Source organism: Schistocerca piceifrons, chromosome 4 (genome assembly GCF_021461385.2).
Source record: "Schistocerca piceifrons isolate TAMUIC-IGC-003096 chromosome 4, iqSchPice1.1, whole genome shotgun sequence".
Lineage (NCBI taxonomy): Eukaryota > Metazoa > Arthropoda > Insecta > Orthoptera > Acrididae > Schistocerca > Schistocerca piceifrons.
Genome location: NC_060141.1, coordinates 422,743,874 through 422,759,174, shown reverse-complemented (window position 1 = coordinate 422,759,174; position 15,301 = coordinate 422,743,874). Strand labels below are relative to the sequence as shown.

The 15,301-nt window shown below is 38.1% G+C and overlaps 1 protein-coding gene across 1 annotated transcript in view; it reads left to right on the top strand.

The window, feature by feature from the left end:
- The window catches only part of LOC124794671 (serine/threonine-protein kinase Genghis Khan), a 367,558-nt gene that overhangs the window by 176,953 nt on the left and 175,304 nt on the right, over window positions 1-15,301 (top strand). The window contains exons 14-16 of the mRNA XM_047258205.1: window positions 5,764-5,913; window positions 8,049-8,173; window positions 8,314-8,422. Of these exons, the coding sequence (XP_047114161.1) occupies window positions 5,764-5,913; window positions 8,049-8,173; window positions 8,314-8,422 (384 nt within the window). The remainder of the gene's footprint in view (window positions 1-5,763; window positions 5,914-8,048; window positions 8,174-8,313; window positions 8,423-15,301) is intronic.

The following is a 15,301-nucleotide window of genomic DNA, read 5'->3' as shown; positions in this document are numbered from 1 at the left end:
TCTCTGATATGTAAGTCTACCGATACATGCAAATAAACACCATGTGTGAATTAATTAGTCAAATAAATAAAATTTCTTTCCAGAAACAAAAATGATACAGAATATGCATTAAGTAATTCATGAAGAGCAGTTAAGTTGTCATTGATTTTAAGCTGTGTATCACTGCTTGGTAAAAAATTTACCTTGTATTCTCAACCATTCAACCTAGTGTCTTTTTGTTCCAAATATCACTTCCTGTAAATTTATCTGTATCAGCTTGAAGACATGAAGCTCAAGTGGTACCAACTTTTAATTGTGTCATAATAGTGACAAAATCTACCATTGAATTTTTTTGTTTTTGTTTTCTGCAAGTTCTTCAGTGAAATGTTTACTCTTTCATTCTTGCGCAAAAGATGAACAATAAGCAGTTCTTTCAAGTGGTAAACTCTTTGTACATAATCTTGTCTTCGAAGATATATTGTATCACTCCAAGCTTAGGAGGAATACTAAGAAATCCAACAGAATTACTTGTTTGTAAGACAGAAAATGTCTTCTTTCTTTGTGATAACATGTGATTGTTTCATCTATGTGCATGGTTACCCTGCAATTCACATATAAGTGTTTATCAGAGGATACATAGAACTACTTTCAGATTATTTCTCTACCATTCCTCTCTCGAGGAGCACATGTGAAAAATAAACACCTATATGTAAGCACTGGTTTCTCTTATTTTATCATGATGGTCATTTCTCCCTGCATATGTGGGAGCTAACAAAATATTGTGACATTTAGAGAGGAAAAAATAAGTGATTGAATTTTTGTGTGAATATCTCATTGCAACGTGCAATGCAAAACATCTTTCCTTTAATGACTGCGACCCCAACTCATCTCTAACACACACTCCTCTGTTTCAAGCTGCACTTCTTTGACCTTTTTCAATGTCTTTTGGGAATCATATCTGTTAAGGATCCCTTACCACACAGCAAATACTACAGAAGAGTACAGTGAGCATCATGTAGATAGTGTCTTTACTGCCAATAAAATGCAGTCTTTGGTGTGCCTTCCTCATAACATTTTCTAAGAGTTGGTTCAGATTTAAATTGTTTGTGATTGTAATCATTAGATATTTAATTGAATCAACAACCTTTACATACCGTATTTACTCGAATCTAAGCCGCACCTGAAAAATGAGACTCGAAATCAAGGGAAAAAAAAATTCCCGAATCTAAGCCGCACCTGAAATTTGAGACTCGAAATTCGAGGGGAGAGAAAAGTTTTAGGCCGCACCTTCAAATCGAAACAAAGTTGGTCCATTGTAATATGTGACACAATTTAGGTCGAATGAAAGACGATACAGCTACAATAGTTTGGTTCGAGTCGTAAGCTTAGCAGTTAAGCTTTACCAGGTAGCCATTGCTATGCGTCAGATGCTCAGTCCGTATTTATACGGGTACCCTTCCTTTTTCACGTGCTTCGTCTGGTTTGAATCGATTGCTTATTTTGCTTTGATCTGATAAGTGCCGTTTTCTTTGTTATAGGTGTTTACGTCACTCTAAGCTGAAAATGCTTTACTGTACTGCGTCATGCATTGTTTGTCGCATTCTGATAGTGCGTGTTTATGGCCTGTCGCCACCCGCGGCATGGCTTGCTTTTGTGCGCGCTACCGCCGCTTACGATTAAAAAAAGAGAGGAATTGTCTCATTAGCGAAACAATGGCAAGCGACTGCTACTTGTTGTTACTTACACTGCTGCTTTCTTTGATAATGATCAACAAGAACAAAATAATAGACTGCGTATGATAGAACATGTTCTGAACGAGAGTTAGGCGAAAATTTTTCTCCATTTGAAAATCTTTGCGGCCGCTTCTTTAGTACATCAAATTCTGCACAGAAACTAGTCATTTTAGATTTAAAAATCTAGTCAGTTGCCGTGCTTCATTTCTGACTGTATTACTATCAGGCATAAAAATAATACGAATATAAACAGGACACGATACGTATTTTCTTCCGTGTTTGCTGTTGTCTCACTCTAGTTTCGTAGTTTATTAGGCAGACAGGATTTAAATGAAATAGCAACAAACACGAAAGAATACATGGCAAAATGTTTATATTCGTATTATTCTTATGGTGAAGAGAATACTGCATGTGATTCACATTTCATCAAGTTCCTATTAGCAACAGTCTTGCCAGTCGAATTTTCGTAGTACATTGAAATTCTGCTACTTTCGAAGATGAACAATACGGAATTTGTATTTACTTCATTGGATAATGTATGAAAATGCAGTGGTCGAAACTCGGGGCAGAGAAAAAAAAGCTCGTCTTCCACCTTTTTTTTTTATTTATTTACTGACGCAGAGGTTTTGGCGCCAGTATTTATCTCGTTGCCTATAAAGCATGCCTGTGTAGCGCTACATATATTCGACGGCAGAAGTTAGTTGTGGCGTCACCTACCAACATTTTTCAGAACTTCCGCTTGCTTTGCACTCGATTCTAAGCCGCAGGCGGTTTTTTGGATTACAAAAACCGGAAAAAAAGTGCGGCTTAGATTCGAGTAAATATGGTATGTGTGATTTATCATCTAACTGAAATTTAATGGATTTTATTTAGTATCCAATTAGAGGACCTCACACTTTTTATTGTTCAGGTTCCATTGTCATTTTTCACATAATGCAGTTATCTTATCTCAGATTGTATCCTAAATTCTTTAGGTTGGAATATAAACTATATTGTGAAAAGAGTAGATTGCTACTTAGTGTAGAGATGGCACATTGAGTTGCAGAAAGGCAAGATGAAAACACAGCCACATAATAAGCTTTGTACCAAAGCCTTCTTTAGAAAAGAAAAATGCGCAAACATTCACACAATCTTCCACACTCTACACATACTCATGACTGCTATCTCCATAACAGGATTCCTCTGCGACATTAAATAATGTGGATACTGTACTCCATACCATTTTCCCATTTTTCAGATTTATAAGATGTTAAGTTTCAAAGTGTGATGAAGAAAAGTCATATTATTGGCCGGATTGGGAGGGATGTGAGGTGTGATTGCTTCTGTTAACGTGTGTGTTTTTCTTTTCTGAAGAAGGCTTTGGCTGAAAGCTTACACGTAACTGCCTCTTCATCATCCCTGACTGCATCTGTGTTCGTCATCTTTACGATGAGTAGCAATCTATTCTGTTCACAATATTGTTGATATTCCTGAATTGTTTTTATAGACAGAAAACAGCAGAAGGCTTATAACACTTGCTTGGAGAATCACAGATATAACTTTGGTTTCTCCAGATGGTTTCCCATCAGTTACTCTGAACTGGGACTTTTCTGACAGGAAATCATAAATTGAGGTGCACAGTTGAAACTGTCACTGGATGTGGTGATACAATTGAAACAAATTCTGGCAGTACTTACAGATGAAATCTTGAACAGTTTGTTATTAACTGAGTTGAGTATGTTTTTTCCCTGTCCAGTGGTGCATTTTATATACATACAGATAGAAGTGCACCCAGCTGTGAATGAAATAGTTAAGTGTCTAATTGTTCACTTTAAGAAGACTCTGCCCAGTGAGTCACAGGCGTAGCTGTATTGGTAGAAGACAAATGGCCGTGATCATTATTGACAGCTTTCTCAGCTCAGACAACTGGTCATCCTCAGCTTGCAGACAACATTGTGTTCAGTCCATCTACATATACGTAGTCGAAAATAGACATAATATGCAGTGATAAAGCCACAGAAACGTTTCATGTAATTGAGTTTGAAACAATTTAAATTTATGGAAGCTTTGCACACAGTATTGAAGCTAAGACTGGTAACTACTGGACGCAAGAGAATCGATCTGAAGTTACAGATCATATCTGACTTATATTATACCAGTTGCTCATGTTAACCACTGGGTTGAGAGTCTTGAGAGAGTGTATGGTTAATGTAACTGAATTGCAGTAATGACAGATAACCTACACCATGCTCTTTACGGTGATCTGCAGCATGCATATGTATAATAAATCTAAGAAACAGAGTTAAATTAGATAAATAAAAAGAGGAGAGAGGAATGTAAAATTTACATGCTACAAATAAAACCTGTGACATGTATTAGGGTAAGGAAACAAAATATTAACGACAGTAAGTTTAGCAGATCAGCTAGTAACCAAAACATTTTTTCCGTGAAATGTAGTCCAAAGAGGGAGACTGATAACAGAAACACAAACCAGTGGTTCCCAACCCTTCTTAGACTGTAACCCCTGAGTGCAATCAAACATTAGTTAGTACTCCCCTCCCCCCCCCCCCCCCCCCATCCCCACCCCATCCCCACCTCCCATTATCACCAACCTTAGCAACTAAGTAAATTGTAGAATGAAAGACTTTTCTTGGAACACTTTTATTTTTTAAGTGATGAAATGTGAATGATATTTAGTTTGTGGGTGTGGAGTTTTTTAAATGAATGATGAAAAAATTCCTGGTGCATTGCAAGTGCTATCCACAACTTCTCAGATAAGAAAGCTAACTATCCACAGTGAGGGTGTACCCATTTAATATCAAACAAGTTCAGATGTGCACACTATACTTGCTGTTTGTGGATAACTTGGTTGCTGGACTCCTTACTTCTGGACTGGCACACATTGGATAATGTCAGGCTGTTATGCTTTGTGTCTAACCAGTCTAATAATAATAATAATAATAATAATAATAATAATAATAATAATGTGTACAGCCCTATGTAGTTACTGCTGTGTTGTTCTGTCAATTACTTCATATATCTATTTCGAAGCGAGTAATGAAGCAGTTTCTGGATGACTCAGGTACCATCTACAACTTGGAGAAGACATTTTCTTGAAACCTTTAGCATGTGTCACAGATATGTCTCACTTTTTTCGTCAGCGATGTACAGGACAAAGCACGACATGAGTGTAGTGGGTGGACTATGTGAGGAACCTGTAACCTCCACCGGATTAAACTGAGAAAAATTAATTATTGATAACTTATATAATCAGTATTAAGGTGTTTCAAAAATTGTGATAATACTAACGATGTTCAGAAATTAATTTGGTGCTGTAACTGAAACAGAATCAAATTCTTTGGTTTACCCCTCAGAAAATTTCATTTTAGCCCTCAGGGGGTTATTACCCTCCGATTGGGAATCACTGACTTAAACAGATGTAAAAGTGATTTACACCAGGAAAGAGGAGCCAGAAGCATAAGCAAAGGGAAAAGCTATAGACTAAAACAAAGTTTAAATGGAGATATCTGCAAGGAAAGCAGGTGTTGTGTGTCACTTTCTTTCTCATACATTGATGTCTTTCCTTGTAAGACATAACTCATTATAATAGAAGTTGATAAACCTTGACACTTGATTTTAATCATTTTGTTACCTTAAAAGTGAATGTAGATTATCCTTTTGTAATAGCAAACTGCTGCCCATACATAATGCTTCCCTTAAGTGATAGAAAGGGAATGGGTGTCAGTCAAAGTTCCTTCAGGATATTTGCTGCACTGTTAATTTTCAGCAGCTACTACATAAACAAAGGATCAAAGTAAAGCCTCACTGCTGGAAAAGTGAATTTGAATATTTGAGAAAAGGGTTAATTTACTGAACACATTTTTTTAAAGTTTGGAATGCCATTGCAAGCTTTTATCTCCACCTTTATTCTTCAAGCTAAAATCTTGTGGGCAGTTTCTAATTTATGAAGACTGAATGCACTTAAATAAGATGTAAATATATTCTTCAGTCATAACTAGATTTACAATAACACAATTCTGTTACTTACTTAAATATGACATTTTTTGATCAGGTACAAGCTGTTAAGGAGAAATTGGATGCCACGAGACTTGAAGATTTGACTGACAGTGAGGAGACAATTGCAGAGCTCAAGAGGCGTCATGAACGTGAAAGACTGATGTTATTGGAAGACAACAAGAAGTTGATGATGGACTTGGACACAGTCAGTTTAGCTCATATGTTAAGGAAATACTTGAAAGTAGAATATGTTGGATTATGCTGAATAATCTTAGATAGCTGTCGATCTTAGTTTAACGTTATCAAATTTGTATGTTGTAGGCATTTAGTTCAATTTACCTTCTGTATTTCATAAGATTAATTTATTACAATATTGAAAAGCTAAGGTTCTATGCAGGCAGTTGATACAGGAAAGATCATCACTCACCGTGTAGTTGAGACATTGGCTGCTAGAAAAGCACTTAAAGAGGACTGAACTTGCAGCTAAGATTTTGATTATCGTCCTCTTTTAGATGATTCATCCTTCAGAGCTACCACAGTTGGACCATAGTGCTGGGACAATTTTCTGCATTTTGATGTGTATTTTTTGTTTCTGTGTCAGCTCTGAAGGAGGAATCATCTAACAGCTCCACTAGCTTGTTTTTGTAATATGCCTGTCTTTTGCTCACTGACTCAGCTGTACAGTGACAGCATATCCCCCTATTACATAAAAAGTTAAATTGTGAGATAATGAAATTTTCCCCATTTGTCTATGAAGTTTTAAAACACAAAAGACATGTTTTGCCTCTCATAGTTCTTTCTCAAAATACTCTTTTTTAGTTCAGTAATTTGGCTGTCTGAATTTGTATATATGTGTTAGCCATGCATTGTTTCCTTCACTGCAAGCTTGGTGCAATGATTACTATTTTGTTCTATATGGAAAAAGGCCTTCCTTCTTATCTGTATTTTTAAACTTGAGTTGTGTGAATTGTTTTGATATTTGCACTGCTTCTAATTAGCAATATGTTCGAAATGATTGAGCTATTGTCTTTGTATGTGTCTACCATTAATTTTCCTAAATATTTATAACTCTGTTGTGGGAGTATTGAAAAATGTTGAATGAAATACAGACAGTGGAATAAATAAAGATAGCCACTTGATGCATAGGTATTCAGCTCCATGATGGTGGTGGTAGAAAGACTTATGATGTTAAATTGTTGGCTACTGTATTCAGTGAATTCTTCGGAACAGTAGCTGAAAGCAGGGAGAGAAAATGGACCATCAAAAGTGATCCAGCAGTGTGGCCAAGTCAGCTGTTAAAGAGAGATCACAAATATCATTATCCCACTAACAACTAGTATCTCAACTCTTCTAAGTTTGATGGGATTTCAAACAAAGTACTGAATGAAACCTTCCTCTGACTTGGTAGCGTCCCCTTTGATGTGTGTTTGCAATCAGTCAATGAATTCAGGCATATTTCCTGAAAGATTGAAGTATGCAATTATAACACTTCTTTGTAGATATTAAAGTATGCAAGTGGCTTCTAATTAAGTCTGTCTCTCTCCTTCCCATGTTCTCCAAAACTTGTGAGACAGTAGCTAATATCAGCAAATTCTGTCAATAACATTTTAATGACTGCTCAGTTGGGTTTCACAACTAAGACCCTACAGGGAATTCTGTTCTGGTAGAAACAAACAAGAAAAAAATTCTTTGTATCATTTTCTGAGACCATGCCATGGCCTTTGACTGTATATGTCACAAAATTCTAGTTGGGGAACTAAAAAGTTGTGGATGGGAGTCTCCCTTATCTTTTAGAAAAGAGAGGCACTTATTAAAATATCGTGGGATGTTAGATTGTGATCAAATAAATCTCTTGGAAAAACCAAAAATTTCATCCCCATGTGCAGAGGCAGTATTCAAGGGGGATTTAGCTTTCATGTGTCATTAGGAAAATGAATTGTTGCATTTTATTTCATGTTCATAATGTGTGCTTGTGTGTCCTGTCTTTACTAGAGCTTCTGATTGGCTTTTTCCTCTCTCTGTTTACACACTATGCTTGCGTATAGTTGCCCTCCATGTTTGTAGTTTGCATCAGTCATAAAGGAATTGGGATTTTAATAGCTCATGATTTTCAGTATTACAAGCCAAGGAAAGAGGAGCAGTAGTTAAGGTACTTGGTTCTCATTCCAGATAAGTAGTGAAGACTGTTCAGTAAGATGTGCTCAAAGAGATGAAGGTACTACATTTTGTAGTCCGCAGAACATGTTTGTTGTATAACATTTAGTTACAGAATTATTCATAAGATTACTAATTCCCTTTTGCTGGGTTATATGCCAACTGTCAGTTTATTGTAATTTGCAGCTAACTGAGAGTGTAAGTCGAATACAGAATGAAAGAAGGCAACTTGAAGAAGAATACGAAGAACTGAGAAGCAAGAAAGATGCTATTGCTCAATGGGAAGCACAGATTAGTGAAATAATCCAGTGGTGAGCACATTGTTTTATTTCTGTCAGTAGTTGAGTTTTATCTCTATCAGTAGTTGAATAATAACTGTACAACCCTTGTTCATATTTTACCTTAAGACAATGTCCATGAGAGAGAGAGACTGATCATTTTCCACCTCTAGGGTAAGTGATGAAAAGGATGCAAGGGGCTATTTACAAGCATTGGCAACAAAGATGACTGAAGAGCTTGAGTTCCTCAAACATGCTGGAGTGTCCAGTGCAGCCACTGCTGTAAGTACCATTACAACCATGAACCAACTCCTGATTTTGAGCAATATTGTATGACATTGCTGGTTTTAATAAGCTTTTTTGTCTTGCAATATCATTGTTTTGTGTTTAAGAGAGATTTTATCTAAACCGTGAGCTTATATTTTGTTTGCCATTAGAATTTACTGTTAACTGTCTCCTTTTTTGGCTGTGACAGAATGTAGGCTAGATTGGCAGACTTTGAGTAAATTTGTTCTAACTCAAATTGCTCCTCTGTGCCACACTCCCCCACTAAAGAAAAATGAGAAGCAACATTTTGTTTCAGTTGATCAAGATTCAGGAATCTGGTTGTATAGTCTTTATTGATTTCATGATTAAAACTTCATCCTTATTTGTTTTGGAATATATACTTTTTGGTGATATGCCCCCGACTTCTTAAAATTTCTTAATCTTCTCTGTTAGATAATGGATGCATGGTGAACATTAGTTCTGGGTGATGTGCCAGAAACATCAGGTTTTATTCATGCTTATTTCAAAAAAAACTTTCCGTGGATTAAAATCTTCATATGGAATAGTTTTAGAGAATTGCATGCCATAATGGTACTGATGAATTACAGAAATGCTCCTCAGAAGTTTTGTTGTAAATGCTGGAGTAGATGAGGGTAGTTGATTAGTGCTGTGCATATATTTGCTGATGTACACTGCCTGATAAAAGAATTGAAGCACCCAGAAGACATGATTTGATGTCAATGTAATTACATACACATACAAGCTATTGGTGATTATGTAAATTATGAGAGTTGAAATTCTCTGAGACAGGTAGAAAAGCCACCAGAGTGCATTAATATTATTCATGTTAAGTGTTGTTAGTAGCCTAGGTGGGGTATATAAGGGGTGTGAACAGCTTCAGATGTTGAGTGATCACTGATCACTGTAGAGGACACTGGCGTGCTACATATTCTTGTGAGATAGCATTATCAGCTCCTGACTGAGTATGAAAGGGCTCTCATTGTTGGTCCTCATTATACCAGCCGGTCATACCAAGCAGTGTCCAGAATTAAGGGGTATTCAGATGTGACAGTTACCTGATATTGGACGGCAAGGAAACATAAGAGGAGGCATACTTGTGAACATTCCTGTCAATCACATCTGAACACCACAACACCAAGCACTTGTTAACCCCTTCACATTTGCACCTTCCATCCATGAACAAGTAATCAACTTGCTGCAACATTGTTCGGAGTCTATCAGCCGCTGTACTAAGGAATTACTATTCCACACAGAGACTACCCCTAACACCACAATACAAACAGCTGTGTTTGGGGTGGTGCCATGACCAGGTGGCATGGTCTGCTGATGAATGATTAAGATCACCTACCCTCTAAAAACCTATGAAGTTTAGTTTCATTTAGTCTTCCCTGCTGAGTGATTCACTTTCTTTGTCAGGCAATGTATTTATTTCCAATGCACTTGTATCTACATTTGCATTATTACCTTTCGGAGAAAATATTTAACTGTCTCTGTTTAGTAATGCAATAAATTATTGTTAACAGAATAAAAGGATTTTGCAAAGGAGCAGAGGCAGTTAGTTGTGATCTGAGCCAAGATTGTACGGTTATGCAAGAGCAAAAAAGTGAAGGTTATTGACTGATGGAACTAGATAAGGCGAAGCTCTTTAAATGAGTGAATGAACAAATGAATGTCACCTAGACACACCAGTTTTAATCGTAAGTCCATTTGGAGGAATACTAAGTGCCGGAAAGTATTTCAGCAGGAGTATGTGGAACCATATTCTTCCAGGGGATGGACTATTTTCTGAACTGGTAAATGTAGAATAAGAATAAGCAAGGAATCCTAATTGGATTGATAGTAGGCAAAGTGTGGCAAAAAAAGGGAATGTAAAAGAAAAACACTAATGGATGTAGTGTAAAAAGTAAGTGATTGTAGCATTAATATTTAATGAGATACAGGTGGCAGTTGTAGAAGCTTAAAAGATGGGATTTGAGAAACTGTTGTACTAGGTGCACTTGAGAATTTAGGAACGTAATTGTGAACAAACATACTTAGTCAAAAAGTGGTGCTGGCATAGTTACTTTATACAAGTATTGTATCAAGAATATTAACTGAAACAAAAGGTGCAAAGAAGTAGGTTCCAGTGATAAAATTATTTCCAAGGCTGAGAGATCAGGAGTAAAGCAGCCGATGGCATGATGGGCCATTACAACAGTAGTGTTCAAACAGAGAAACACAGGAAGACCACCATGTGTCCAGAAAATAAGTATGGTGTAGGAGAGAAAATGGACAAAGAATGTGTTAGAGTTATAAATATGAAAAAATGCAGGAACAAAGAAAGGGCAAAACCAAACATAAGGCTGCAGAAGAGCCATGTGAGCAGAAAACTACTAATGATATTCCAGAATGGAAAAAAGGAACAAAACTGAAGAAAGACAACAATTACCTGTGACTTATTGGTTTGTTGCACATGGACTCACATAACTGTGTAGGGATGTAATTGGCCTTAGAGCTGTTGCTCTTTTTCTAATCAGTACACACACACAGCTACAGAAATACACTCAACCTTTCACTTCTATGGGTAAAGAATATTGCATAATTTCCTACAATGTGTCGTGTGAACTACAGTTGTTATTTCATTTTGTTGAAATACCTTTTAAGTCTTGTTTGTACCACTTTTCAGAAGCTTTCGTTCTCTGAACAAATTTTCAGACAGGTAAATAGATTGCAAAACTACTGAAGACAGCCCTAATATGGAAGGGGGTTGCAAAACTACTGAGGATAATCCTAATATAGGAGGGGGTGGAGGATTATGGATGAAAGAAAAACAACTCGCTAGTATCTTGAATAAAATGCCTTGATGCATCACGTTGAGCCAAGACAAAAAGGCAGTCACTGGAGTTGCATCACCTACAATCACCAAAAAAGAAGAAATTCAAGGCAACTCCATCTGCTGTCAAAGTTATGATGGCAATCTTTGCAGATAGTGATGGTATCAATCTCGTGCATATTTTTCCGAAAGGGTCAACCATTAATTCAGAGACATGTATAAAGACTTTAAATAAAGTCAAGAATCATTTCCAATGTTTTCAGTGTGATAAGAATCCGAAAGAAATCTTACTCTCATATGACAGTGCGCACCCACATACAAGCCTTTTTTTTCCATATTCTTAGCATAAGCATGATGTTCTTAAACAGTTTATTCCTGATTTTTTTTTTTTTTTTGTTTTAAGTGGCTCTAAAAGTTTTACATTAAATTAGCACTTCCTGTAATTCAATAAGCTCTGGGGAACAAATCAAATATGTAGCCATAATACATATTTTGTTCAGATTTCCAGTTTGAAGGCTGAAAAACGTAATGTCAAGTAGGGTCAGTACAGTGAACCATTTTCATCTGAGCTACTTGATATCACTGTTTTAGGAGATGTTAGATTTAAAGTCTATTGATTTTGACTGTTACCACCCACAGAGCCCTTAATTTGTTCACTCATTTTGTTCTACTACAAACAAGAGAAATTGCATAATTGTATGCACTGAATTCATAGCTTTGACATTCTTGATACAGATGAGCAAGGTATTGCAAATTAAGATCTGCTGGATACATTCTTATCTTTGTCTAGTTACGATCAGTGGCTTCCAAGTAATGCCAAGTCCAGAAGACAGTTGATGAGCTGTGTTGGTAATGTAACTGATGACGTTGTTCACCTATGTTATATTTATTACACTGAAAAGTAAATAAAGCTATGTACAAGACCACAATTCTTTTTTAGGCAGGGTCCTATTGAAGGTAGTATTCCTACAACCTCTGAAGTGACTTAGCCATTTATAAGGGAACCTGCAGTTTAATGTGGACTCTGAATAATGGTGCAGAGGTGAAAGAGGTAGTAGGTGGCAGAAAAAAATCCTAGGACCAACTGGGGATCGAACTCTAGACAGACCATTAGAATTGAGGTCATATTTCTGTATTGAGCATTAAAATTGTTTGTCGAATGTAAAGCTCCCTGAGCTGAAATATACGAAGAAAATGTTGTGGTAGTCTACATTACAAATAATAAATTATTATCTGGCATTTGCAGAGATGAGTAATCCCTGTATCCACTAATATAGTATACGTGAATTTTTTTTTTTATTTGTGTGTTTGTTTGAATAATTATCTAGATAGAATTTATTTTACTTTTTTAAAAATAATTTCCATCTCCAGCTCGCCTCCTTGCTCTTCATTTGGCTGACGACCATACAATGAAATACACTGAGTTGCCACAGTAGTATCATGAAGAGTTCTGGAGGAGCAAAGTCCATAATGATATTTGTTGCTCATAACAAAATCAGTTCAACATTAATAGTGACTGTAATATAAGACAAAAAAATAATTTTCTTGTGTGCTCTTCCTTCTTATCTATGTTTCTAGTTTGGATACTGTACAGTTAGTCAAAGATCTCAACAAGGTCCCAACAAAGGTAAAGTAGTAAGTTGTAATCCCTATAAATTCAAAACAAATTTTTAAAAAATAGAAAAAAGGAAAAACTTATTTAAATATCTAAATTCAGGGGTTGAAGTTTTGTGTTAGTTGCATAAGATAAATCAATGTTCACTGTAAACAGGTTTTTATTATTGTAGCCTGTAGATAACTTACGTTCTGTGACACATATTTATGTGATCATGTAAAATTAAACAAGCCGGCTTTCCTTTGAAACTAGTTCCTGTCAGTACTGTGTTTGTAAATTGCTCTCTTGGGCAGTCTTGATTTTTTTTCCGCTTCCACGGTCCTGAAGGTTCGCTTTTATATAGGAAATGATTGACTCAGTGAATGAAATAGAGGAAATTAAAGTTGTAAATGCTCCAAACTGAGAATTGAACTGTTAATGTAGCCATGTCTTCTCACACAGTATACACTTTTTCTGCAGAATTTTATCAATGCAAGTTTCAAAATAAAAGTGCTTTTTTTCTTTTGTGTGGTACAGATGAAAGTTGTTGATGCAGTTCCCTCAGTGCACATTAGGTTGCTTCCTGACATATTTCAATGTAATGTACCACAAAACAAAGCAAAAGTTACATCCTAATAATGCTATAAATACTGCAGTTTGAATGCAGTGATATCAACTGCAACTAGTGCAGTGCTTGCTGCCTGAAGGCTATGTGCAATGTATACACACAATTGTTGATATTCTCTGCAATCCGTTCGTTATTTGCTGTGTCTGCTGGTTCTCTTGCTTTCTCTGAAACCCATTCTTTCTTCCTTTCTTTCATTTTCATATCATCCCATTACTTTTTGTTATTAAATTACTCTGTTCTTTCTTACATTATTATTGAACCCCAATTTCTGAGTCAGTTCTCACTTACGACCATTTCTCTCACGCATAAGATGCATGCTGTTGGGTTACAAATGTCAGGTATTTAATTGCACCTCCTGTTTCTAATTTCAGTATCATTGTCTAATTGTCTATATTTCTTCTTAATACCTGAGGGAAAGATCCACTTGTCCATAATTCTGTATTTACTAACCATTATATCTACACTCCTGGAAATTGAAATAAGAACACCGTGAATTCATTGTCCCAGGAAGGGGAAACTTTATTGACACATTCCTGGGGTCAGATACATCACATGATCACACTGACAGAACCACAGGCACATAGACACAGGCAACAGAGCATGCACAATGTAGGCACTAGTACAGTGTATATCCACCTTTCGCAGCAATGCAGGCTGCTATTCTCCCATGGAGACGATCGTAGAGATGCTGGATGTAGTCCTGTGGAACGGCTTGCCATGCCATTTCCACCTGGCGCCTCAGTTGGACCAGCGTTCGTGCTGGACGTGCAGACCGCGTGAGACGACGCTTCATCCAGTCCCAAACATGCTCAATGGGGGACAGATCCGGAGATCTTGCTGGCCAGGGTAGTTGACTTACACCTTCTAGAGCACGTTGGGTGGCACGGGATACATGCGGACGTGCATTGTCCTGTTGGAACAGCAAGTTCCCTTGCCGGTCTAGGAATGGTAGAACGATGGGTTCGATGACAGTTTGGATGTACCGTGCACTATTCAGTGTCCCCTCGACGATCACCAGTGGTGTACGGCCAGTGTAGGAGATCGCTCCCCACACCATGATGCCGGGTGTTGGCCCTGTGTGCCTCGGTCGTATGCAGTCCTGATTGTGGCGCTCACCTGCACGGCGCCAAACACGCATACGACCATCATTGGCACCAAGGCAGAAGCGACTCTCATCGCTGAAGATGACACGTCTCCATTCGTCCCTCCATTCACGCCTGTCGCGACACCACTGGAGGCGGGCTGCACGATGTTGGGGCGTGAGCGGAAGACGGCCTAACGGTGTGCGGGACCGTAGCCCAGCTTCATGGAGACGGTTGCGAATGGTCCTCGCCGATACCCCAGGAGCAACAGTGTCCCTAATTTGCTGGGAAGTGGCGGTGCGGTCCCCTACGGCACTGCGTAGGATCCAACGGTCTTGGCGTGCATCCGTGCGTCGCTGTGGTCCGGTCCCAGGTCGACGGGCACGTGCACCTTCCGCCGACCACTGGCGACAACATCGATGTACTGTGGAGACCTCACGCCCCACGTGTTGAGCAATTCGGCGGTACGTCCACCCGGCCTCCCGCATGCTCACTATACGCCCTCGCTCAAAGTCCGTCAGCTGCACATACGGTTCACGTCCACGCTGTCGCGGCATGCTACCAGTGTTAAAGACTGCGATGGAGCTCCGTAAGCCACGGCAAACTGGCTGACACTGACGGCGGCGGTGCACAAATGCTGCGCAGCTAGCGCCATTCAACGGCCAACACCGCGGTTCCTGGTGTGTCCGCTGTGCCGTGCGTGTGATCATTGCTTGTACAGCCCTCTCGCAGTGTCCGGGGCAAGTATGGTGGGTCT